At 38.7% G+C, this 27,956-nt stretch overlaps 1 protein-coding gene across 2 annotated transcripts; it reads right to left on the minus strand.

The window, feature by feature from the left end:
- Nucleotides 1–27,828, minus strand: APOO (apolipoprotein O). 2 transcript variants are annotated; one of them, XM_048288089.1, is made up of 9 exons: nt 27,739–27,828; nt 23,661–23,768; nt 21,211–21,330; nt 18,524–18,578; nt 17,381–17,476; nt 15,806–15,897; nt 10,652–10,759; nt 3,149–3,244; nt 1–314 (listed from the first exon to the last, which is right to left on the minus strand). In XM_048288089.1, the coding sequence occupies exons 1-8, from the start codon at nt 27,745–27,747 to the stop codon at nt 3,176–3,178; spliced, it is 657 nt and encodes a 218-aa protein (XP_048144046.1). In that variant the 5' UTR covers nt 27,748–27,828; the 3' UTR covers nt 1–314; nt 3,149–3,175. The 2 variants fall into 2 exon arrangements, with proteins under 2 accessions (XP_048144046.1, XP_048144056.1); XM_048288099.1 differs by lacking the exon at nt 27,739–27,828 and adding an exon at nt 25,578–27,676.
- Nucleotides 27,829–27,956: the final 128 nt, after the last annotated feature.

Consider the following 27,956-nt stretch of genomic DNA (forward strand, 5'->3'; position numbering starts at 1 on the left):
GACAATTTTCTGTAACTGGAATTTTATTTTATATATAAATAATAAAGAGACTGAGGGATTTTGCTACTTGCAATGTTGATCCTGCAATGGGACAAGCATGGGCAGACTTGAGTCCCACTACAGAAGAGAGGATGAAGTCTCAAGACTGACCCAAAACACGTAGTGTCCTTTCACAGAAGCCATACCAGAAGCCTGAGCAGCAGATCATCAGACTGTCCTGAGGCAGAAGGCAGATTAGTAACATTCAAAATGGATTCAGATGGTTTTCATCTTTTTCTTGGGAAATTGTTGCTCATATCTATATTTTTATTCACCTATAACCAAAGAAAGGGGACAGTGGTTAAGGGGGAGAGGGAAGGAGGGAGAAAGCAGAATTAAATTTATCACAAGCTTTTCCTTTCCATTTTTAAAGTGCAATTATAATTTTTTTTTCTTTGCTGTGGCAGGTTTATCAAAATCTGTTTGAGAAACATTCTCAGTACCAATTTGCTTCAGTAGAGATATTTAACTCTTCATATTACCAACATCAGAGCACTAATGATCATGTCTGTTCTAGAGAACTCGATTCCCATAGTTGAACTAAATAGAAATACAAAAGAGAAAGAACACTTCACAGCAACCAAACACCAACTGGAATCTTGTATAATAAACCAACTTCCTTGAAAAGAATTATTTTGAATTCCCATCAAATGCATGTTTTCTTAATCTTACTTATTCTGGTGTAAAAATAGGGCAATTTAACTGAAAGAAATGGAATTACATAAATATAGATCTGTAACAGAGTGATATGCTATCTTCATGGAAAAACACAAAACCCTGTCACTTCCATGCAATTCCTAAACACAACAGCTGGATAAAATTAAAGCTTGCTTCTTCCACAGTGGGATGTGGTTTCAGCTGAAGTTTGCATATAATTTTTGATGACAAACAAATAATAATAAATAAAGGAGGTACAATGCTGCTGAGTTTTGGAATAGAGAAGTATGTTGTTGTCTTCAACTCCATATGATTTTGGCCCTGGCTGACCATTCAGAGTTCAGAGACCCATGCTGTGGCAAATCATTGAGGAAATGAGATTGTCTTTATTTTAGTAACCACATTCAACAAGGAATATTACCAACAGTTGAAAATGCACTGAGACTTTCAGGACTGATCTCATCCAGAATAAAAAAATGTGTCTTTTCAAAATTCACAGCAGTGTTCTCCAGCCTCTGGGATCACCCAAATCCAACAAAACATCTGGACTTGGGTATGGAGTTAAATTACTGGATTTGGTGTCAAGCACAAGTAACAAATTGCCACCCCCACAGAACAGCTGAACTTGATACTGAATTGAACTTTCACCATCTGGTTGCCCTAGGTCAAAAATCCAGCAGTTCCCTTCATGTGTCTCCCCCAGAAACAACATGAGGTGAAGCACGTAGGTTTCAAAACCAGGAGCACCCAGGTACTTCAAGCTCCTGGACAATTTATCTTCAGTCTCTTAAAACCTTCCCCAAACAAAGAAAATGTGCCTGAAGCAAAAGGCTGACATTTCGAAAAGTGAATAAAGGCCTAACAGAAATTATATTCATAGCAAGAAATTCTAAAAGAAAATAAAATCTATTCATGGATTTCTGTTTGTAATGAACCTTGATATTTGTACAGTGTCACAAACAAAAGTTCCATTTTCTTGGTTTTTTATAATTTAGTAGCTCTGTCCTAGTTGACAATAAGCACAACAATATCTCAGTGAATTTTAGAGAGGCTTTTCTTCCTCTTGGTTCTATTGGGATTCTTTACACACAAAAAATATTTTTTAATCCTCCTATTATTTTTTAGTTTTTATTTTACGTGACTATCTTACAAACTACTTGGAAAACATGTATTCCTAAAGACTTTATATTCATAGCTCTAAAGGAAAAACTAAGTTACTCAGTACATCAGCCAGTCAACAACCTCACATTGCTATTTTGAGAATCAGCTATAGCAATTAAAAACACATTAAGGGAGCCAACATTAAAATCTAGGTTTTCTTTTAAAGCTGCCCACGTAACAGTGGCACGCTGCTGCTCAGCAGATGGGTGCATTCTACCACATCTGCAAACATATGTGACTGATGGTGATGCATGGGAAAAAAATGGGTGCTGTTTGCCAGATCTGGACTCTATTTACACACTTGGCAGTAAGGAAAAAAAAATAAATTCTGGTGAATGGAATACTGCATATGAAAACGATGAGGAGTCCCTACAATGCCAGGATCCCTTTCTGATGAAAAGCAAGTTTTTAACATGGTGCAAAAATAATACAGGGCAAAGAGAAGCAAGTAGAAAACATGTTCAGATGAGAAATTCTTTATCAGCTGATAACAGAGCAGGCATCTGACAATTTGCACTAAATGATGTCCAATTACGTTGTAATTATTTGTAATAAGCCTCAAATACACAGCAATTTTTATCCCATGAAACCAAACCATCATAAAAAAGTCAAGAGTATGTTTTTGTTTTGCTTTTCTAGAAAATGTAACCATAGGACTTGCTTGAGTTTAGAACACAGCCCCAAGGCCAAGTCAGAACTGGTATCTCAACTCAAGTTTCTGCCTTGGAGAACCTGGAAACGCTGCCTCCATTTCCTCCATCTTTTCATCCCAACAGGACTCATTTGGGAGCTGCACTAAGATGAAAGGTCAGGCACATCGTGGACTGTTACAGACTGTAAGACAATGCTGTACCTTGGCACTGACAAATCTTTATAGAGAAAACTTATCAGCAGGAAAGAGGTTTCTTTTCCCACCCTAATACTTGTACAAGCGTGACAAAGAAGGCAAAGAGGTTTTGGTATGGGAGGCAGAAATGGGAAGAAGAAAAAGAAAAGAAAAGGCCAAAACCAACCAACACTACAATCACAAGACTTTCCTCATTTAATTCAGAACCCTTCAAACAGACCTATATTTACTTGCAATGCTCTAAAGATGAAGAATTTAGATTTCTTAGCTTAAATAGTGTTAAGGAACGCACATATTCCTGACAAATTTTAGGACAAATAAAATTATCTGTCCTCACTTTCCTCATCATTATGAAGAAAACTACAAGTCAAACTTTGCAAATGTTCAGCTCTTCCAAGTTACTCTGCTGTATAGTCAAAAATTATTACCAGTCTTTATCCTTACCTGTTTGATGCCAGGTGATGTAGCATTTTACTTCTGAGTTTGCTCTTTATTTGAAGCAGCATGGACTTCCAGGGGCTTGTCACCCACTGCATCACCCTTGAGGAAGAAAAATTGTGCACAAAAGTTCAATTGAGACAATCCAGGATTAATGTTTTTTCCAGAACAGAAATCCTCTTCAAAAGCTGAAACAAAAATGTCTCACAAAATCAAGTGGCTCATGAGACTAATTCAGTATAATACACTCAAATATGATCTATCAAACACTTTCTAGACTTTAGTCCTCCTGTTGTTAGCCAAGCAGTTAAAGGATTTGAAAGAACAAGTAGCTTCAACAGAAATGCTTTAATTGACTCATTTTGCCTGTATTAATAATAGAGGATGAATACCCACAGAGTAGTTGCTATTCTGCATTCTCTGAATTCTGTGTGGATTTATACAATAGGCCTCTTTTAGCACATATCCTTCTAGAGAGTGTTCTCACACTTTCCCCAACAAAAATGACAGAAATCAAAGAATGAAGATAAGCTTGTTACAGGGTCTGGTCTATCTGTTTGCCAAGATGCTATAACAAACAAGCATTTGATTATAGCTTTTAGTAGATATTGATAAAAAAATACTTAAAGGGCCACACACGTGGCTTGGGGACTGAAGCAAATTTACATACAAGGACAGGCTGAGATGAGGGTCTGTTCAGACTTGTGAAGACCACACAAAGGGGGAACCTAACTCCTGTCCACAGTTCCTTAATGGGCATTTACATATTGGGAAGAGCCAGGTTCTTCTCAGATGTTCACATCCAAAACACCGGGAGAAAAGGACAGAGGAGTATGGCAAATTTCTCTTAGATCAAAGGACAAAAAATTATAAATATATCACACCACCAATCACTGGAGCAGGTTTTCCAGAGAACTTTCTAAATCCCTGGAAATATTCAGCACATGACTGCATAAGGCCTGAACCACCAAATCTAATTTGAAACTGTCTCTGCTTTGAACAGGGGCTTGGGTGAAATGATCAGAGGTGCCTCCCACCCTCAATTGTTCTTAAATTCTACACGTGGAAATTAAATGGCATTTCCTCTTTATTCTAGAAGGCTATTTTTACCAACATGACTTAAATAAAGAGATGATTGGTGACAGCCAACATGGCTTCACTAATGGCAAAATGTGCCTGACAAATGTGGTGGCCTTCTACAACAGGGTTACAGCAGTGGTGGATGAGGGAAGAGTGACTGATGTCATCTGTGACTTGTGCAAAGCACTTGACACTGTCCTGCAGGACATCCTTGTATCTAAACTGGAGAGACATTGAGTTGATGGATGGGCCACTTAGTGGATAAGGAATTGGCTGGATGGTCACACTCAGAGTTGCAGTCAACAGTTTGATGTGTGAGTGGAGACGAGTGCTGTTCCTCAGGTGTCAGTGCTGGGACCAGCGCTAACATCTTTGTCAGCAGCAAGGACAGTGGGATTGAGGGCACCCTCAGCAAGTCTGCCAACAACACCAAGCTATGAGGTAGTCAACATGCTGGAGGGAGGGATGTCATCCAGAGGGATCGTGACAAGCTTGAGGGGTGGGCCCATGCAAACCTCATGAAGTTCAGCAAGGCCAAGTGCAAGGTCCTGTGCCTGGGTCAAGACAAACACAAACACAAACACAGGCTGTGCAGAGAATGGATCGAGAACAGCCCTAGGGAGAAGGACTTGGGGTTGCTGGTTGATGAAAAGCTCAACATGACCCAGCACTGTGCCCTTGCAGCCCAGAAACCAGCCACGTCCTGGGCTGCATCACAAACAGCGTGGGCAGCAGGTCTGCTTCGCTCCTGAAGACCCACCAGGAGTGCTGTGTACAGCTCTGGGGCCTGTGACATAAGAAGGGTGCTGGACTTGGAGCAAGTCCAGAGGAGGCCAGGAAGATGACAGGAGGGCTTGAGCACCTCTTCAACAAAGACAGGCTGAGAGAGTTGGGATTGCTCAGCCTGGAAAAGAGATGGCTTTGGGAAAACCTCTAGCAGCTTTCCAGTACCTACATGGGGCTACAAGAAAGCTGGAGAGGGACTTTTCACAGGAACAGGTAGGAATAGGACAAGGGGGAATGGTTTTAAACTGAAAGAGGGCAGGTTTATTAGATATTGGGAAGACATTCTTTGCTGTGAGGGTGGTGAGGCACTGGCACAGGTTGCCCAGAGAAGTTGCTGACACCCCATCCCTGAAAGTGTTCAAGGACAGGCTGGATGGAGCTCTGAGCAACCTGTGGAAGCTGTTTCTGCAGGGGGTTGGAACGACGTGATCTTTAAGACCCCTTCCATCCCAAACCATTCTATGATTCTGCTAATGCAATGGAAATGCTAAATGTGATGGAAAATGTAACAAAAGAAGCCAGAAGATACTGGAAAACATTTCAAAGCATGGGTCAAATTTATACATTACCAATTAAACTCAATAAAGCACCAAGTCTGTGTGATCCTGCATACGCTGTGCCAGAGATATGGACTCAATATATCAAGATTCAATTATGAAGATACTTCTTAAATGTCTTATTCAAAAAATGCCTAGCAAGACCTTTATAAGGTAATTATTTCTTTCAAAAACCCATTTTGTTTTGATTACTACCCTGGATATTTCATAGTAGAGGAAATCACATCCACAAACCACACCCATTTCAAAATAATGATCTACTCTGTAATTTGCCTGTACAGGAACTTTTAAGTTATGACATTTTACTAAAATTTACAATGAATAATCTGACTAATGATGCCTCATCTCAAGAGTTTACTCAATCCCGAACAAGTGAACTAAAAATAAGCTCCTCACAGAGAAGTCTGTGTTTTTCCAGTTTCTTGTTTTAACTCGTAAAAAGCAATTATTGTCTAGGTAAGCTTTTTTTTTTTAGTGTCTTGAAAGAGGAAAACAAACCAAAGCAACACACATACACACAAGAAAACAGGGGTCTTGCTAAATTCCTTTGTTTCTATGAGCTCAGGAGATCTCATCCCAGGGCTTGCCTTCAGTAGAACTACTAAGCCTGAGTTATTTAATTCAAGCCAATCCACTATCATTCCTCACACAGTCATTTGCTGAATTAGCAATTAAGAAGTTTTTAACTCCATCCACTGTGTAAGTAGTGAGTCTAAGTGACACTGCTCAAGTGGTAATGTGACTTTGCCAGAAAAGGACTTCCTGTGGCACAGGCACATAATTTTACAAGAAAGTGCCAAAATCCTCTAGCACACCCAAAACCAGGTCAGAAGCAAAAAATGTGTTTAGATCAGTGACTCAGAAGACAAACTTCCTATGTGCCAGGGTACCCTCTCATGATCAGAAGCAGGCACATATTCAAGACAGTCTTTCTACTTTCTGGCTCAACACAACCACTCCATAACAAATCTGGGTGGCCAGAGTTCACACATCAGAGCTCTATCCCACAGCACAAGAGGAAATATTTTGCATTCTTGTGTTTCTGTTTCAAGTGAAAGGTAACTGATAAGAAATCTCCGTAATACATTCATTATAAACTGTTCAATACATTGGGATTCTTTGGGATTAAAAAAAAAAATCATTATTTGGAACAAAAAATAATACTAAGGGGACTGTACACTTTCAGTATATGAGTGCTTAAAAAACACCCCAACTTAGCTCACACAGTATCTCACAGAGATACATTGAGACATAAACTTTAAACAACAAACTTTACAGAAAACCCACCATGATTACTCTGAAGATTTTCCTACCGTACAAAGAAAAACACCCCAAAGCAAACTAGCTAAACGTCAAACCCCCAAATGTGTAGTGCCTTCTGCCCTTACGTTACAGCCAAGCCAGGTGCAGAAGTTGTTATCTCAGAAGTCTTGCAGATGGTCAGACCCTTTTACACTAATCTTAGAAATTTTAACTTCAAAAGTACCTAAGATAGGTATGTATCTTTTATGCTTACGGAAACTCTTGAAAGGAAAAGTATGGCTACCAGAAAAAAAACAGCAGCTGCAAAAGAAAAACAAAGGCTCACCTGGGCTCAAAGATTAATAATTTACCTTCTGTCCTCTTTTGTTTGCAATGTATTGCTTGGAATAAAGAGAACATCACTGCCTTACTTTATTCATCCTCCCCCAGTCAATCAGTAACAACTTCTTCTTTAAGTTGACCTTGAACTTAACTCTCACAAAAATATGAAGTACTTCAAAAATGTTGCTCTAAGCTGCCCTTAGAGAGACCAACTTTTTGCAGAGTAGATTCCCTTCTGTCTGTCCCACCTCTAAAACATCTAAATTCCCACTGCCCATACTAAGGATCCATTCCAAAAGAAGTAATATTTCTTACAAGTTTCATACTGTTACTCTTCTTACTACCAAACAATAAAAGGAGGGGATGACAGGAAACAGCATTTTTTGCCAGAAGTAGATGTTTGTCTTTTAGTTCAGATGACCAAGCTTTTGCCTGCCTGTTCAGAAGCTACCAAAGCCAAGCCTGACACACATTTTCTGTAGAAAGAAGCTCTCTCAGCTGCTTATGTTGTGTTTTAAAAGATGACCAAAACACAAGTGACTTAAAAACTCTCTTAAAACACAATTTAAGGTTTGTTATGGTCACAATCTGTGATGCTGATGGGAAGGCTCCCCAGTCAAAACACTGACACCACAATTTTCAACAGAGCTTTCAGGTGAAGAAGGTTCTGGTCCACAGTTTCCTCGACTCTTGTTCTGAGCAAGTACAGGAAATCAGCCAAAGCTGAGCCCTCTTTGCACTTGGAGACATTCTATAACCAGCTAGGACTTAATAAAATACCCAGAGATAGCCATAGAGGTAGATTTTAAATATTTATATATTTTGCATGTGTAATAAAAACATGTGGGTTTAAAAACTGTACGTATTATATATTAGTATTGCTAAGTCACTGGTGATGTCCATCAGCACACTAGACAGGAATGAAAACCAAGTAATATGCTGTAAAAGTTTCTCTCAGGCTCTGAAGCTGGCTGAGAGGGAAATTAAGTTTTCTGCAAGTGGGAAAGAGCAAACACAACAAGAAAGGAACAAGGGCTGAAAGAAGGATATATTTAGAGCTGCAGTGCTGTTCTGGTTTTACACAATTTGGCCACTTCACTAAAACCAAGGGTGGCCAATTCAGTGTTGCTGGAAGACAGAGAATCCAAAATTGTTAAAAATACAGCAGAAGTCTTTGAATGGTATAGAGTAAAGACAAAGTGAGAACTAAGTCAAGAAAATAGTTTCTCTATGTGCTTTGGTTTTAGCAGAAGGATTTTATCCTGACATCCTGAAGAGCTGCATCCTTCAACAGCATATTAAAAACATTTATCTGACTGACTTGCTGTATGGAGGGGCTGCAGCCACAGTGTTTTAAAATGTAGGCACAGAAGGTCCCAGAATTCATCCTTCTTGGCAGAACTCAGAATTCAGTTGATATGACCTCAATTTGGCAGAGGTTTTTGTTTCATAAAACCTTCAGAAAATTAACATACCACATTTATTTTAATGACATATTGCTGCACAAACATGAAGTTATGCACAGCTGTGGTACCTATGACTATCAGACAAATTATGAGCAATGTAACAAATTAACAGAAGCCAAGAAGAGCCGCCCATTATAATTCTTGACTATTTGCAAGAATCCTTTGTTTAGCAACAGGAAAATGCTGGAGTAAATGTCACAAAAACAAAATAACGTCTTTTGCTCTGGCATAGTTTCATGAAATGGGTTACATCTGCTGCAACAACAACTCAAGAGTAACATTTAGACCTGTCTTCACTATTTCAGGAATCTCGCTGCCTAGGACAACAATAAGAAATATGTATACAAAAGCAACCAAATTCTTTCACAAGGTTATCAAATTAAAACAGAAGTCACAGAATCTATCCTAGAATGCTTTGCCAATTTTAGTATATGATAGTTAAAAGCATTTTCTTCCATGCCACTTTTGTATCAGTAAAAACCTCCAATAAAAAATGGAACTTAAACAGAAATTCTTTTGCTTCAAAAGTCTATATGATTTGCTGATAATCCATATGATTATTTCCATAGGAAACAAACCTGAAACAAATCCAAAACAAACCCACCCTTACCCACCCAAATTCTCAACGATGTATTTTATATGGTTTCACCAACCCAGGCCCAAGGAAGCTTCAGAGCAACCTTCTTCCATTACAAACACTTCTCAGTCCCCATTCTAGACAAAAGCATGTGAGCTGCTGTTCAGCTTCTCTGCACACCAGGGAGACAGCACCCTCTCTTTAGGAACTTCAGAGGACAAAGCACCAGTAAGGCTGTTTGCCTCAGAGGTAAGAAATCCGTGAACACGGGAAGTGCAGGCAGTTTCATCAAGTGATCAAGTCCTCTTTCTTCATTTGAGTCACAGGGTTTTTGTATCTTGTCTAATCCACCAAGTTACACAGCAACAGTTCACACTGACAGTATCTGAACAATGAGATGAACTTTAGGAGGACACCAATCAAGGGGCATTTTGCTCCTTTGTGCAAGTAACATGTTTTGGCAACTAAGGGGTGTGATTTAAAGATTCTGCAAGGAGGAAGAGAAAGAAGTGTGTTTGCTTAGTCGTCTCTGCAATTCTGCACGGTGTTTGTTTTTCTGCTGAGGTAGCAAGTGCTTGAATAAGCCTTATAATAAGATGAAAGTGTCAAAAGTTTTTGTCTTCCAATAACAACCACATGTTTCCTTTTGAAAGCCTGGGACACAATTACACTAAAAGTTCAGCTATTTTTTACTAATGCTGTCAGTTTGTCTTTCTGAAATATTTTAACATTGCCTTTTTTTCTGAGTTTCTTTTTGACAGCCTAGGTTTTAGGAAAGGTACAGAATGATTAACTAACCTTTGTTTATTCAAGTTCATTTACTGAAGTGCCTTGGGCCAACACAAGATGAGTATCCACAGATGAAAGTCTCCACTCTCAGAAGACTCAGTAACTGCCAGGACATGTGAGCATTTCTTCAACCCAGCTTGTTTGGAATGAGTCCTACACCCAGCCCTACCTAGGGAACTCGGTCCCATCCCTGCAGTGTATTCAAGTGCAACTGTATCTCCAAAACATCTCTCTACCAGTCACAGCGAGTTTAGAAGTGAATTTAAAACCACAGAAGCTTTACATTACACACTTGAACTTTCATTTCATTAAGCAGCAGCTTAAAAAAATACCTAAAAGCCTTACAGGCTTTCCCTGGCACACATTTAATCAACTTGCTCAGTTCTCCAGTCTCTCATACTATGCTTCACTAAGCCATCTACACATATTTCCTAGAAATCTGTTTGCTTATCTGTATCAGATTATACTAAAGGAAACTTCCAAACAGCATTTCTGAAAGTTTAAGTTGAAATAAGCCTAATGTTTTCCAACAGCTTAAAAAGACAGAATGAAAAATTTCTCTTCAGAAATAAAGGCCAAGTCACAGTGGAACAAAACCACTGCTGCTTGTAAATTTTTTGACTGAAGAGGCAGTGGTAAATTCAAAAATCAAGTTCCTCAGACTTCTTACCTTATCACCTTTTTCCCCAGATTTCTTCTTTTTAGGATTATCCTTCCAAAGAGATTCTACAGCAATATATCCTTGAAGACTCCAGTCATACAGCTGTGTGCCAGCAACCTTTGAAACAAAAGTTTTTTGAAAGCATGAGTGTAATAATCTGGGGAATATTGCCTTGCTTCTTATTTAAGTGGAAAAAGTCTCAAAACACAAGATGTTTAACTCTTCCTGTTCAAGCTCAGGATGTACAGCATTAATAAACATCTTGGGAAAAAAAGGTCACATGAGGAATAAGAAAAAGAATGTGCTAAAAACTATATGAAGACTACCTGAGAATATATCTGTACAAACAGGAGGGGAATGATGCTGCGTGGAAACAATCCTGGTTTTCTTAGTATTTGACATTCAACATAATTAACATAAGCAAAGTATTTCTTAATTTAACAATATCCATTTCAAAGACCAAAAAAACCCTACTTAAGTTTGTCCCTATTTTGCAATTTTAATTTTCTTCTTATTTGTTTTTTAGAACTTGCTGATAGATGGCTGTAGTGAATAACCAGCTGTCAACTCCCAAAACAGAACATAGCTAGGAAAGACTGTATTTGGTATATTACACCAACAGCTATTTTATTACAGGAAAAGGCCTTAAGTCTAATAAAACAGTATCCCTTGTCCCTTATGTGAAATAGAACTGTTATATCTATATATCTATATATCTATAACCCTTTAAAACTAAAGAGTGTTAGGTTTTTATAGCAGGGCTCAGGTCTATACTCACTTTCATATCACTATCAGTTTCTATATGAAGAACAGCAAAATGGACAATCTGTCCAACTAAACAGCTATTAAACTAAAAAAAAATATTAAATCAAGCACTAAGAAGGTATTTCCCTATCTTCTACAGCAGGCAAAGCTGGAAAACCCAAACTCTGACAACAGGGCAAGCGTAAATGTTTCTGAAACAGTTTTCTGATGTTTCTGAAAAAGTTTCTGAATTACATTTTTAAGTTTCTTCCAGTCTCCATCAATTCACTGTTCAGAGATTTTCTGAGCCAGAGGTGATTTTTATGAGTGCAAAAAGGCCCAAGGAAATTCCCTTCTATGAACTTTTGGCACGGGGTTCAAGGGGAAGTGCAAATTTTTAGCATCCCTGTGCCAAGTCTAGTGCTGGGTACACATGGTGTGAAGAGCCACTTCCCCTTGTTTGTCTGATTTGTAATCAGCAAGACTGATTACACCAGTTATTACACAATGGTACAAGGATGTGCTTCTGGGCAGATACCATGTGCTTGCTACCTTACAAAAGAGGCTATTGAATAAACAGAATTAATAGAAAACAAACCCAAATCAGCAACTACACTTCCAAGTCACAACTAAATCCAAAACATAGGCTGTCTTAAATACAAAGTAGCCTTTTTGTCACCATATCTGACCAATTACTTTGGTTTAAACAAGTCCATTGGATGCACTGAGTTTTCTCTATAGGCGAAAGTGAAAAGGGTCATCAGAAAAAAGCACAGCAAGTGAACCAGTTAAATCTCCAAAACTGCCCAATTTAAATTTTACAGGTATAGAGAGCTATTTTGTTTTTCAGTATCAGGAGGGTTCATTCTCAAGCACTTCAACAAAGTAGTGGGTTCATCTGAAAAGATGGTGATCGCTTGTGCAAACAGTACAAACCTACCAGGACTGAAGAATAATCACAATAAACAAAGTGCTGGTTTTGTCTGCAATGTTACTGAAGAGACAGCTACCAATATAAAATGAGAAAAACAACTATCCATAAGCTATTTTATTCTTTCTGCTTAAAAACACTCCATTAAAATATTTAAAAGCACACTAAAGGCCTAGCAGTACAAACTTAAAAATGTTCTTATTTTAGGAGTCATAGGACCAAGTGATGTACGAATTGCATTAAATGAGAAATTGGTCATTGATGTCACTGGATTAAGCAGCTACATCACAAGGTACAGCAACCCTGACAGTTTAGTCTGCCAAAACCAACCAATGTTTCACCAGTGCACAAACCTCCCAAGACCCAGGACTCACAGATACTTTCACAGTTGGAAAATACAGTTCTAGGCAGACTGGAAGGGCAAGATACAAGGTCAACATGCTAGAATACCATCACTGTTGAATGCAGCACTGTAAGCAGGTTTGTATGCTAAGTTTGAACAAACAAGTTCAAAAGTCAGATCGCGTGGTTTCAGATTCAGTGGGATTCTGAAAGTTCAGGGTGACCATGGGCCACCAACACCCATACTGGGCACTACTGGGGTAGCACCAGGGGTCTCCAAGGCCCAATGTGCATGGAGAAGAGCTTCCATATTTTAATCCCACATAGCACCATAAGCACGCATTACTGACTATACTGGATGTTGCACACAATTACACACATACAGAATTTTAGTTAGCAATTCTTTATCTACATTTCATGCTGGGTAACTAAACTGAGAATCCACTGGTTTTTCTACATTTACACTGTTAACAAAGCAGTCAAAGTGCCATTTCACGAGCATTCGGCAGCAAACATGGATCAAGTGACCACAGCTCCTGCTTTTCAACTCACAGTTCCTGGAATCATGTCCTGCTCTCAGCTGTGCCAGTGCAGCTGTTTATGCCTTATAGACTGATCTAAGCAAAGGACAAGGTATATGTTCAAAAGACATAGAAATAATGTGGTCTGCTGTCAAAGAAACAAAACTTGCTTTTGGGAAGCTTTTATTTCTTTCAAGAATGAAAGCATAACACACAGTACTTTAGTAAATTTGAAAGGTTCTAATAACAAATGACAAAATTTAATTCCCATGATAGAGTGGTTAAAGTAACTACATAATGGAAAGTTCTTTCCAGATGGAAGATAAGCCACAGTAAATACAAAGTATTTTGAATATATTATGATTATCTGGAAAGCAATACCATTTCAAAACACTAAGTAGGGTTCCACCAGAATAAAATAAACTTTAGCATTAAATTCAGTTCCCTTACCACATACACAGTCTGACCTTTTGTTCAAAGTTATTAAAAGTAAAGTCATACTGGCAGTAAGGAAATAAATCCCTTACAAATTTGTGATTCATTAGAATGATTACTAAAGCAGGGAAAAAAAAATAACAGTCTATGCATTTCTTCCATCTTCAGTTAGACGATTAGTGTCTGAAAACTGTTACCAATGATGAACTCTGCTGCCACAACTCCACTTAGGAATTCATACAGCTTAATTAAAGAAAAATTTTTACTTCCAGAGAATTAAGTGTTGGACCTCAACTACAAATACATTTTTCCATGTTTATTTCCAACTCTCCATTGGAAAGTCTTAAATAAAAGTGGGAAGGAAACAAAACACCCCTAAACTAAAAAAAAAATAAACAACGCAAGACCCAATGAAGGGAATTATACAACTGTAAAAGAAAAAGCAGTGATGAAGTACTTAAGCGTGGAAGAAAAATAAAAGAACATAATATAGAAAATAAAATAACTAATTAAAATTTATGTTCCAGAATATTTTCTATATGGTTTTATTAACTTAGCAAGTGAGCTTTGTACTGCAGACATTCCTTTCTAGGTTTACAGACATTTTTTGAAAGGCTTATGAAACATTTAAAAATAATTAATAGAGAGGAAGATGTTTCCAATTTCAGATTAAAGCCTAAAAATTATAGATGGTAAGATATGATATGCTTAAAACTTTGCTTTTTTAAGAAAAGAAAAGCACAAGATAGATTAGAGGAACCAAAACAGTATCTAGGATATTACTCTCCCCACAGAAGTTTCCAAATTCATACGTCTACTGTCCAGACCAAGTCAACAAAGCTAAACCTATTCCAATCTCCTATCAGATTTTTCATTACAGTCAAACTAAGAACTGTGAATTAATCAAAGAGCAATCATGCACTTCAAAGTTCTCATAAAATAAACTAAGTATTGTGAAGCTGTTAGCAGCAAATCCATAGTTAAGCCTGAACTGAGCTTCTTTAAAAACAGTAACATCAGTTTGAACAGTGTTCAATCACTTCCCACTTCACTGTTCAGAAGGCAAGCAGAATTTTAATACAGTTTCCAACAGAAATGTCTAGGCTTCTTAAATTTTGATGGGTTTTTTTCCTGCCACTTGCATAATTTTCACTCTCTGAGAATAAGCCAACAGAATTATCTGTATTTAGAGCATCTGAATCCTGGAAGCACTAAAAAAAGATTCCATCAAAGATCAGAGTACCACCACACTGGCAGAGTTCAAACTCAGCAGTTTTGACTCTCCCTAAGTCAATGACCTTTCAGTTTTTAAAGAACATCATATGTTCTTGAGAACATCATATTACCATTCTGACATCTCAGAGTTATTAGCAAGTGCCCAACAACTAGATAGCAAATTTACCAAAGGCTGAAACATAAAGAATTTCTGAAAGATACAAGTCTGTGCACTGTGAGTGGTTAAAAGCTGGATTTGAAACACAGTGTGGTGGAGAACTGAGGAATCTGCCAGTACCACTAAGTGTGGAGAGCAAGGCACATGACCTAACATCAGCAGGGGCTGTAAGCAATTCTGTGGTCTCTTCAGTTCTTGCTCTCACAGGAAACTCTCTCAAGCAACTGCAAGTTAACATGTTTCTTTGTGCCTGGAACAACAAATCCAGGAACAGGGAAGGCATCCAGTAAGTTTGCAGCAGAATTCTTATCCCATTCCAGAATATGCATGCTATCTTTCTTAAAACCCTAACCAAAAAAAGGCAGAAAATGTCAATAACATTTATCTCAAAATGTTATGATGACTTCTCTATAGAACTCTTTTTTTTTTTTATTTCAAACACTGTTTTCATTTGCTCACAAGATATTTCAGGCTTCCTTAGTATTGTAAGTAAACACACAAACCATACTCACTTAGCATATTTATGTTAATTTAGTGTCACATGAGGTTAGAGATTCTGAAAGGAAATTACATTCCTCTAACTGAAGACACTACTGCAGATGTTAAAAAAAAAGTCACTGAAAGGAACATGTCCGATTGTCTTTCAGCCCAGACTGCATCTGCTTTTGACAAAATAACTGAAATGTTGTTAATTGCCACTGACATGGCTTTTAAACATGGATGACCAGTTAATTTGAAGCTAGGAGGCAACAATCAAAGTAAAAGAGACTTCTCCAAAGAAAGGTATCATCACTGACCTTCGCAATAGCAACTGCTTGCTGAGGGTAATACAGGGAGGTACCGATACCCATGAGAGCTGCAGGATACACTAACTTCTTTATTTTTGATCCTGTTTTGTAACAAAAAATCAACAAACACAAACCATTGTTAACCAAGACAGTTGAATGGCCCCAACATTTTATTTATATACAATTCTCTTAAATACAGTTTAGTGTATTTTCTCTTCCATCCTACCAGTTTCTTAAGAAACATAATCACTCTGATCAGTAGAGGCCTCCCTAATAGTTTGCTAAACATTGTAAGCTTCACTAAGATCATATCTTAGATTCACTGTGCACATATAATCCTTTGGGCATAAACTGCTGACCGAGTCTTGGGACTAGGACTGGACACAGCTTCACCTGAGCTCCTCGGAGTAGGAGTCTAGAAAGGAAGGAGGTTGTCTCTGAACCCTGTGACTCAACAATCCTCCCCAGACAGGTCTGTCTGACCTGTCCTCTATGCACTAACTGATCAGGTGAACCTTGCTGTCAAATCTTTTGACATCATTGCTTTGTATCAATAAGCACATTGCTGCTCTCTCTTACAAGTGAAGTGCATGACTCCATTTGCAACACAAGGTTAAAACTAATTATCTCCAATGGCATTTTAAACCAAGCTGGATGACTGCACAGTATTCACATGATTAAACTTTGAATACTGTATTCTCTACTTAGTGAGCAGCTGTCATTTAGGAAAAAAATAAAGTACTACTTTCACCAGCTTCACAGGAAAATTAAGTATTTTGAGGTGCACTTCTAATTTCTATACAGCCAAGCACACTCTTCCAGTTTGTTCAACACATTCAGGCCCCACAAAGGTTTATTTTTGTCCAAACCATCTCCTCACTGGTATTTAAATTCTACAGCTTTAAAGTTCTGTTACCTACATTTCACTGCATTAAGAATATCTCAACGTAAGCACAAAATAATTTTTCACACTTAACATTTCTTAAACTAACGCTTCTTTTTAGGAAAGCATGAACATTTCTTCAACAAGGGTGATGAAATTAACTGTATCACTTTTCTGTAGTGCAAAATGTGCAGGTATTTATAGTACACCCAGAGTTCACAAGTCTATTTGCTGAATCACCATCTGCAGCAGTTCTGTGCCTGGACACATAATACTTAGAAGAAACTCAAATATACACCTAATTGGACAAACATCATAGTTCAGGAACATCTGTATTTTACCATAATTCACTCCCCTTTTGTTTTCTACAGGGCCATATGTGATCAAGAACTTCAAAAATTAAAAATATTTTTAGGCTAAAAAGTACCAAACCAGTCCTTCCCCATTTTTGTTATACTAAGCTACAACAGGGAAATACAGAAGACTAGATTCTAGTAACAAATACAGCAGGGATAAAACAATAATTGTTGGTTATTAAACACCTTTTCCATGAAGTTTCTTTATAATTGAAGCAACATTGTAGAAACATGCTTGTACAGTTTAGTCAGATCTCATTGTCACAATTAAAAATTAGTACCCTAAAACCCACAAATAAATTACCCAAAATCGTAACATAACCAGTTCAAATGGTTCTCACTTACCTCTAGCAAGAAACAATCCAATAATTCCAGCAAAACTTATCACACCAAGTCTTGGATAAAATCCAGCAGGGGGTTTTTGGAGAAATTCATAGCCCTCTGAAAAGAAGCCAGAACAAAGTGCTTTAATGTAATGTGAAAGTGTTTTTGTGATAAGGAATCATCAATACACGCTGGCAATTGTTACAAAACACAAAGAGTTATCAAAACACATGTAATTATCATGCCCATTTTAGATATGCTGGCAAAAAATTCAAAGCCTTTGAGATCTTCTCTAGTGACACATGAATGAAACTGAGCATTGTATTGTATTTATCAATTTTCATAGGAGCTTTGTCTTTGCTCCTGGGCCATCTGTTTTGTTTTCCTCTTTTGCATCTCAATCATGTCTTTTTCAAATTAAATGATAAAAACCTTTACAAAATGGCATTTTACAGTTACATGTTAACAAGAATTAGTTTCAGTAAAGTATTGTACAAAAACCACATCACAGAACAATGGAAAGACACAGCAAAAACAAAGTGCACTTGAAGATGGGAGTCTGGTGGGGGGAACGGAAACTATGGAGAATCTTCCATGCAAACGAATTCAAAGGACTGAAACCACTAAGTTTAAAGAAAAGAGGTGCAGTATCTGAAATGTGCTCTACATAGCATCCATGCTCAGTCCTGGTAAGCATAAGTATGAAAGGATGCTCACAAAAACAAATTAAGATCTATGGAAGAAAACCAAAATGACAAGGATAAACATTACAAACAAAAGACCTAATGCTAGCAACAAGTAATATACTTTACAGTAGGTTTCAGCTACTAAGCTGGGTCAAGCAAATACTGCTACAGGCTGAGTCAAGCAAATACAGCTGGCTGGGAATAAATTGTGAGGGTTTTTCCCCTTCTTTTCCTGCATAACTAATTTTTAGTGACATTGATAAACATAAATGCTGGTCTCTAGTTTTAATTGTTTAGAAATGTAGTGTCATAAGTGACCCACAAAGGAAATTCAAACAGATACACAGTGGAAATAAAGTAGTTTTAAATGCATTAGAAATTATACATACAGTGATGCTTAATGGAATTCCCTTTAAACTAAAGACATAGCATAGTCCTGCATTTTAAATTGCTAGTGAAGAAAACTAAGCTGATTTACCTCTACCATGCTCAACAGCTTTTTCTAATTTGGGCATAGCTTTGGCATAAAGATCCTAAAAAAAAAAGAGAACAAGGGTAAATAGATACCAAGTAACTAAAATATTACCTATAGACTGTAACTGACCTGACAAAGAAAGGAGACAAAAAAAAACACTAAAGAAAAAAATGATGGGTCCCTAAAATAACTTACTTTTATTCCCACTTCCACCCTTCACTTACAGGGCTATGCTTGCTCAACATTACATTTAGCATAACTTACAGATTTTTCTCAAAGCAGTCTTTGGAAAAGATGAAATATAATACTTCAAAGCACAGATGTCAATCTCAGTATTTTATTGAGATCAGGCAGCTGCAACTCAGAATTATCTCAGGTTTCTCAGTGTATGTAGGTATTGCAAAAATACTTGAGGTAATGCAAAGAAAAGAAGTATAATATTGCAATAAACTACTTCTTCACACTTCACAGGGGTATGTGACTCATTCTGCAAGGTGATAAATTCCACTTTCCAGAAGACTGTCTTAGGCTAACAAGACTGCATTTTGAAGTGACTTGGAAAATGAGATGTCCATAGATGTCCAAAGTAAATCAAAGACACTGCATAAACCCCACAGACTAGTTCCCCGTTTTTTTCAGACTGAAAATATTCAGGAAGAATTCACATTGCCTTTTATCAAAACAGAAGAGAAAATCTCAATAAAAAGAACTCTGCTGATTGTTATTTATGCTAATAATCCTACAGAGAGACAGTGTAAGGCTGACTAAAAATTAGGGAACAAATTCATACACATATATGCCCAAAGCTAACGCAGAGAATAGTCTTGCAATTCCACCTGAACTGCATCTGGATGGGATAATATCTTTAGAACTTTCATCTCCTCACTGGCAAGAGTGATATAAAAAAACCTCATCTGTCATGAGACTGAAAAAGTGTTAACATGTGACACACAGCATAACTCTAAATGGCTACTGGTCTTACGAAAAGCCAATTTAAGACAAACTTGCTCTAAAGACGCCAGAGACTAAGTCTGATCTTCTGTCACAGCTGAAACACAACTGGCCCATTTCTACATGAGGTTTTGAGCTGCATTTCCACTATAGTTAACTAATTTTGAAAAAGTAAAATGGATATACAAACACAACCAATTTTATTCTCATTGTCCTGGGTTATTTTTGATTTTAAAGACAACTAAGACACACCTAAATATTACTTTCTTCAACACAGCAAGGATGGGAAGGGGGTGCAAAATCAAAGCTACCTCCGACTACGGTTAGGCAAGTAAGGTTGCCCCAAACCCATGAAGTTTACGTGCCCACTTCATAAAATGAGTCACTAAACCACTGCCAGCAAATGGCTTGTTGTGTGTGAGCAGAAGAGCACATCTGATGTCAATGATCACCAGACAGACAAAAAAAATAAAACAAACAGGATTACAACAGGTTAGCAAGACATAAAGCAAGGTTAAAGGCTTATCTTTAGTTAGTCCTAGTGGGAACTAACCTCCTCTCCAATTTCGTTCCCCAGTTAGGGTTACACAGACAACCAACCAAAACCCATGTGTTCAGGAGGCCAGAGCTCTGACTATCCTGCAGAAAGCCCCCCTTCCTTTTTCAAACTGCAGCCAGTGCTCCTGCTGGTGGCACTTCAGAAGCATTAGATTGAGTAACTCTGCAAAAATGTTTCAATCCTATTAAAGGTACCACCAAAGAGAATTTCCAGGCAGAAAGGACACCCTGATCTGCACAGCTTGGCTTTCAATGGAGAGCTGGGCAAACAGCTTGCACCTTAAGGGGATTCATAACAGCCAGACAGAAAAGCAGCAACTCGACTTAAGTTGCCAAGAGGCAACCACAGGGCAAGGATGCCCTTGCTTCAAAAGTAACACTCAACATTTCCTGAGCAGGAAAAAGCAAGAAAGCCATCCTGGGGCTTTGCAATCTAATACTAACAATTTAGGCCTTGACTACAAAAATCTTGGTTTTCCTCTCTGCTACAGAGACTGTTTTTGTATTTAATGACTATTTACTCTAAACATACTACCTAATGATATGAGAAGGTTTTGGGGCTAGGTCTGGGGATTAGGTTTACCACTGCTTAGGGGTATGGGATTTTCTCTCTTCGAGAGAGCTGCATTCCTTCCCTCAACATTCCAGTTCAGCAAACACTGATTTATTTTTTGCTAAGTTGTGTTTTGTCACAGTTGCAGTGAGGGCAACTTGGTTTTGCTGCTCCAAAACACACTGCTTGATAATTTAAGGCCTCCTTGAGCATGAAAACTGCAAATACCACTATCCTATCTTCCTCAGCCACAGAAAAGTGCCAAATTCAGTTATCTCTAGGTATATTTAAGCCTAAAGTTCACTTCAGAAAACAATTCTATGCTTTAGTTAATTTTCTTTTCATTCTTTTGGAAGGTGAACCCCTAAATCCAGGGTTTAGTTCAGCTAGTATAGAGACACAACTGGTTTTGTGTGACAAGAGGGTAAATAAAATATGACCTGAACTGTGGTAAATTTTAAGCAATGCAGAAAACTTTAGGTGATGCAGCATTTTTGAGAAATGCTTTTACAGCTATTAACTTTTATTTTGCTGCTATCTGTTACTTCCAACTCTGAAAAAGCAAACCACAATGCCAGCTGGAGCTTTATCCCCGAACCATCACCAGCTGCAATACAAACCATTATACCTGACACCAGGCTGTATATGGCTCCATAACATGCCGTAAACGGGAAACTCCCTCTTCCAACTCCGTTTTGGGATTCTCCACATATTTAGTCTCACGAGCTGGGGAGGAGTACAGTGACAGCTGTGAATATTAGCAAACAAGATGTTAAAAACAAAGGTGTAATTCTGTAAGTAGGTCTTCAGGGCATGAACAGTCCAAGCAGAGAACACCTAACACTGTGCTTACTACATAAACAATGCATAATAAAAATTCACACAGCTCTGAGACAACCATTATGAGCAAAGTTTAATTATACAGCACATAATTATGATGAAGATGACTTCTAACTGCTATACAATTCATTCATAGCTGCTATATGATCCAAGTCACAAGTTATAAATTAATATTAAACTAGTTTAATAAGAACACACAACATAATTGTGAAAAATGTTTCTCACCTTAATCAGCACTTCTGGTTCCCAGTTAACATACTGAATGTACTAGAAATCACAATCAATCATTTTCTATATTTGCACAAGCCATCATTAAAGAGCCTAAGCAGCTTCTAACAAAGGTAACATCCAATACAAATGTGCCTGTTTGTTACTGACCAGGAAAATGGTACAACATCCCAACCTTTGGTCATTAACCACATCAGCAACTGACAGCACTAATGGCACCCTGGCACTGAGCAAAGAGGAACTGTAACGAGCAATGGGCACCTGCACATAATAAATGCTAAACCACCCTCTTTAGGGTGGAGAATCACAACATTTACTACAATTACCTAAGCATATTTGAAATTGTATTCCATTAAAAAAAAAGACCGAAGTCTGTACTGTTGAAGATGAACAGCAAAGTTCAGATCAAAACAAAACATATTAAAATTTCGAGCAGTTTATATACTACACTGATGTTTAGTATAAAAAGCTTATATTTTATACCATATTTATACTCCATTTAGTAGTTTATTATAAACTGATGACTGCAAGTATTGCTGCATTAAAATGTAACTAGCTAGCCCTCTTCTCATGATCAGCTGGAAAAGAACTGTCTGTCATAATCAAAAAACCTGCTAACCATAACATAACATAAAATTACATAGAATTTCTCCAATAAGTTGATAACTTGTGCAGCTGGATTTCCCATAATACTTTGGAAGACAAGGATTTTCAGCCTCATTTCCCTAGGAAACCTGGTCATCCCTGGCAATCATAGTCACAAGCTGAACTTTGATCCTGTTGGACAACCTAACAGCAATGTCTGGCACAGGGACAGAAGCCTCAGAGATAAGGAAATTCTCATATATTTTATGAAACTAGACAGCTGACACAGTAGAGATCCAAACTAACACCCTGTGAATGGCAAGAAAGGCAGCCAAAACTCCATGGCTTGCACATTCTGCTGTGCTGGAGTTGATGGCAAGCCCATTACTCAGCTCACATGAACTCCACGCTGCTGCCTCACGCCTGACTCAGGCCAGCAGAGGTTGGGCACGCGACAGCCCAGGCTGAGGCTCCCAGGCCAGGGAGGGCCAGGAGCCCACAGCAACTACGGCTCCTCTCACTCTGTACAAGGGAACTGCCCATGCAGACACAGCCAAAACACCTAAGTATGCACAAACACGAGTCTAACTTAGTTCTAGTGCTTATGTAACAACACTTCAGCTTGGATTGAAACAACTTTAAACAACTGCACGCTTTCATGGATATAAAGCTGGATTTAGTTATGAACTACTTCTATTAATTTTTTTTTTAATGTTGGAGACTTTTAAAAGCCTGTGCAACAATGCTGGTGAATCTACAGTTTGACAGGGTATTTTAAAGCTCTACTTATAAGCAAGACATCTGTAACATCTTAAAGAAATGAAGATATAGCGGGTATTTATTACCACTACTTATTGTATTTGTTGTTGCTTAGGTCTGAATACTGTGAATAAAGAAAAACTGGTAAAATTCTGTAGGCTACTATAGTGGATTCAAAGTATTGCCAGACAAGAATTTGGATCATAAAAAAGAGAATGTTTTTAGAAATAAAACACTCTGATTTCCTGTTTTAGTGGAGAACATAAATGAATTTTTATTAGAATTTACCAACAGTACTTACAGCAAAAAGTAAGTGGTATTATCTGGATAAAAAGCAAAGAAAATATTCCTGTGGATTTGAAATATACCAATAAGTAAATCTACAAACATGAAAACGTAATTTCTGAATGAAGAATACAAGGCTTTTATGTAGGAAAAAGATCTTACACACAAGCAAGCCTGGCACTATCAAGTGAAGAACATCAAATGTGATGCCCAGGTAAAAGCAAAACTATACAGATGTGTCTGTTGTGGAAAACTGAGAAGCAAATATCAAGGCATGAATACAAAAGGTGACAAGATGTACCTAAATGCTTTCACACATCAAAATAAGTATTTTTCAGAATTCTTTAGATAGAAGAGCACTAAGGCTCTAACCACACTTACCTCCTCAATTTTCAGCAACTCTTTTTTGGAAGTCTTCTCTGAAGAAGCAGCATAAACCTGGATAGAGAGCAAGCCCAGGCTGACAGGGGTGGCCCCCAGCCGAATTACCTGGAAACATTATAGGAAGACAAGTATATCATTATGTGCAAACAAAACAGCAACACGTTTGAACATATCCAGGTAGACAATGTTTATGTCCCTCTACATGGTAAAAAGTGATATATTAAGATGCTTGGAAATTAGGAGAAAGGGCGGTCAGCAGTACACAACCTAATGCTCTCAGGCACCCACATGGTAACATCTAAATGACTCCAGATGGTAGTTGGAAAAGCCTAAGGCTAACAGACACAGTAGAAATAAACACTAATCTAGAAGAAATAAAGGCTAATCTCACCAGTTTTCATCTCACAAAAAAGATCTCATTTTCTCTCATTTGAAATAATTTTTGTATTAACTTCCTCAGTTTAAATAGCAAGATTATATTAATATTTTAATCAACTTCATGAATGCCCATAATACCTCAATTTTTCCATAGTTAGTACCAAGAAGTTCAGTGTTTTACTTCTACTTAATATTTGCATCTACATTTAGGAAAACAATAAGACCTACAGCTATAAATACCAGAACAAAATCAGTACTTTCTAAGAATTTTAGGAATGTCTCCTACTTCTCTGTCAGAAACACCAATTACTAGACTGTTTTTTGAATACTCTAAATTCAATCCAATCACACAATACAACCACCATGAGTAAGGTGGATATAATTCTTCCAATATTCAGGACCTACACTAAATTTTATTTCTTAATGAGAAATTCTGCTTCAATTTAAAAAACAGAAGATAAAAATCTTAGCTGCACAGTAAACCAAGAATGCCAAGAGAGCATTTTCCAGCAAACGCACATCCTTATTAACAGCAAAGTATAACTCCAGAAATGTCAGTGGGAAAGCTTTTAATGTCTCATACTCCTGTTACTGCTCATGGAAATGTGCAGAGTTACAACAGCCTGGTTTTTGCTGGATCAGGTTACAGCACGAGTGGATCTAACACCAAACTGGAGGCGTGTGGCTCCTCTCCAGCACTGGCTCCCAGAAGTCCTGCTGCTCACCTTGCCCTAGCTTTGGTGGCTGGATGCTTCCACTGTGAGGCAATTCACCTTGCCAATTTGGCAAAAGATTAATCCTGAAAGAGAAGTGGAGAGCTTTGTGCGGGATTAGTAAATTGAACCCATCCATGAAACAGCCTGACAAGCACCAGAGGAACTGTGTGGTCCAGGGAAGAAGGGATGAGAAAGGAGAAGGCAGCAAGGCCTCTTCCTTTTCGGAACTAATAGGGTCTGTTGCATTGACCTAGCTGCTTGTGAGACTGAAGCCGTGGTCAAACCAGCACGTCCTTCGTGCTGTAACAGCGGTAACTGGCCCAGCCATGGCACAATTGCTCTTTCTGTTTGTTCCAGAACTGTTAGAAAACAGCTTTAAAATTATCCAGACCTCATCAGCTTCTTGTAAGCAGTTGCGCATTTGCAGCTTAAATTTCTTCCACTGCTTTGCAGGTGGAATGTTTATTAAATGTAACCAAGAGACGCCTCCAACTAAAAATTAGATGATATAGTTATCAAACTTCCTGAAAACGTTCATTTATGCGTAGAAAACAGCACACAAGAACTAGGTCACAGGATTGCTTTTCTGGAAGACATAAGGGATCTGATGGGTCAAAATGTATGGAAAAACTTGCTTACAATGGAAGTTTTTCCTTGTCTGAATTTATGGACTCATTACTAAAGCACTATAAATGAAACACCACAATGACTGGATCAGCTGTTTCACAGCCAAGGAAAGACAAGGATAATCTTTAATAGTGTTTGCTTAAACACTTTTCACATACTTCCGTTAGCCAGGACAAAAACAAATGCTACTAACCATTAATAGCTGTAGAGTTTATTTCCTCAATCTTTCCTTTTTTCACTGCAAAATTGTTGTGACACTGAAAAGGCAAAAATCTAAATGCATTTTCATTCTGAAATATGTTTTCAAACAGTAAATGGTGCTAAGCGTCACCAGCAGAAACCATAAATCCAAATGCTTTAAATATTTGAGATTTTTATATAAAGACACAAACAGCAGAGCACAACACTGGAAGCACCTTGGTTTCACAAAACAGTATTGGCAATCACAAAACTACTCAGACTGAAAAGGTCAACTGTTTATATTATCAAGATACTGAAGTGCAGACATTTTCCATCAGTTCTACTTCTTAGCAAAATGAAATTAACCACTAAAAGTGCAAGTTGAATCTCTTCTTAAATGTGCTGTTCAAGTCATACTGCAATGGTCCCCTACATCAGCCTTATGGGACAGACAGAACTGCTGCTGAAATACTGCATATTTGTGCAAACAGAGGTATTTATTTGGGAGTATGAAAGATCAACTGCTGCACTTCTTGTTTCCAAAACTCCCTCTAGGATCTCATTTTTGAATTCCATACTAACCATGTATTACTAAAACAACTGGTTTAGTAAACATTTTGACTGATTGAGCTGTGCCTTCAGCCTGCCAGTCTTACAGCCATGCAGCCAGTATCAGAAAAGCAGAGCTGACATTCTTTTCTATTGGCAGTGCTCTGCAGCTATTTTAAGTAAAAAAGATACATTTACTCCTCTCTAGCTGAAGAATTCAAGTTTGTCTTTAGACACCACATAGGAAAAGCTTGACCCTACTTTTGAGAAGGCTGGTACTGGCCCTAATGTATGTAACTGCTTCATTTTTCTCTTCTTTTTCTATTCTTCCTCCTATTTCTCAACCTGAACTATAAAAACATAAAACCAAAATCCAAACTCTTGAACACTCCTGTCCCTGAAGCACAAATACCCTGGACAAAAAAAGGACAAAAAGCCACCTTCCCCTTTGGCTCTCAGAGGCATAACATCAGGTTGGCCTGCAGCACCTAAATCCTCACTGGCTGTATAAAAGTACTCATATTATGCATACTGCCTAAATGCGTAGGTTCACATATAACCCCTCTAATGACAATTCAGTATCAATTACGGAATTCTCAATGATTCTGTGAACAAAAGAATTCCAGCAGCTGCCACAACATTAAAGCACGAAAAGAAAAAAGTTGTGAAAAGAGCAGAGCACGTGAAGGCTCAGCACATCAGTACCACAGATTCATAGAATTGTCAGGGTTGGAAGGGACCTCTGGAGATCATCCAGTCGAACCCCACCACCAAGCCAGGGTGACCTGGAGCAGGTGACACAGGAACATGTCCAGGTGGGCTTTGAGTGTTGCCAGAGATTCCACGACCTCCCTGGGCAGTCTGTTCCAGTGCTCTGCCATCTCAATGTAAAGTTCTTCCTCACGTTGAGACACAACTTACTGTGTTTCAGTTATGTATTAGTATTTGGTATACTCAGGATATTGGTATCTAGACATGTTATCAATATTTGACACAGAAAGTGGTACCAAGGAAATTGAGTATCGACAATCGAGCAGCACCAGGTTTTTGGTTGTTTTTTTTTTTAAAAAGTAGCCGTAACAACTATCTTACTGACACACAGAGCTCGCTTTTAGGCTGATGGGATCTGGGGCTGCTCTTATCAGAGGCAAAGACCTTTGAGACAGCGAGACCCGGACCGCGCTTTTCGCAGGCTTCACGGACAACCTTCACGCACTAAAGGGACACTTTTCAAGCCCGAGTCGACGCTTTCAAGCGACAACTGCACGAACCCAGATTCTACGGTAACACAGCTCCGCGCTGCTGGAAGCAATTTCAAAAGAAGAAGAAGCTGTAAAGAAGGAATGTGATCTGCACGCACGAATCCAAGCTCTGCGGCAACACAGCTGCGCGCGGCTGTATCCCAGGCGCAGTTTAAGCAAGGAATGTTCTCTTTTCATGCAACACGGAGGACACGCGGTTCTGAAGCGCTAAAAGGAGCGATTAAGCAGCTGCAAGGAGAGTGGAACTAAGAGCCTGCGAAGAGCTAAAGGCAGAGCCCGCGGGCGGAGCGGGGGAGGCGGCGGCGCGGCCCCGAGCGCTGCCGGCGGCGCGGGCCCGGCCCGGCCGCGGGGACCCTTCCTCACCTTGAACATGGCGGCGCCGGGCGCGCGGCGACGGAGCGATGGCGTCACCGCGGCGTGACGTCACGAGCGGTGTCCCCGCCCCGCGCCCGCCGGGGGCCGGCGCCGCTCGGGAAGCGCGGGCGGTCAGATGCTCATTGTCTGCCGCGCGGGAACGGCGCCTCAGGGCTGCTGCGGGACAAAAGGGAGGTGCCGGAGTGCCGAAAGGGCGCACACGCTAG

Source organism: Corvus hawaiiensis, chromosome 2, assembly GCF_020740725.1.
Source record: "Corvus hawaiiensis isolate bCorHaw1 chromosome 2, bCorHaw1.pri.cur, whole genome shotgun sequence".
Taxonomy (NCBI): Eukaryota; Metazoa; Chordata; class Aves; order Passeriformes; family Corvidae; genus Corvus; species Corvus hawaiiensis.

What these genes read in the sequence shown, in the direction of transcription:
- APOO (XM_048288089.1), bottom strand. An exon ending in AGTTGCTGAAAATTGAGGAG is followed by an intron (nt 21,331 to 23,660) that starts GTAAGTGTGGTT and finishes TAATATTCACAG; the next exon opens with CTGTCACTGTACTCCTCCCC. An exon ending in CATATACAGCCTGGTGTCAG is followed by an intron (nt 18,579 to 21,210) that starts GTATAATGGTTT and finishes TTTTTTTTTTAG; the next exon opens with GATCTTTATGCCAAAGCTAT.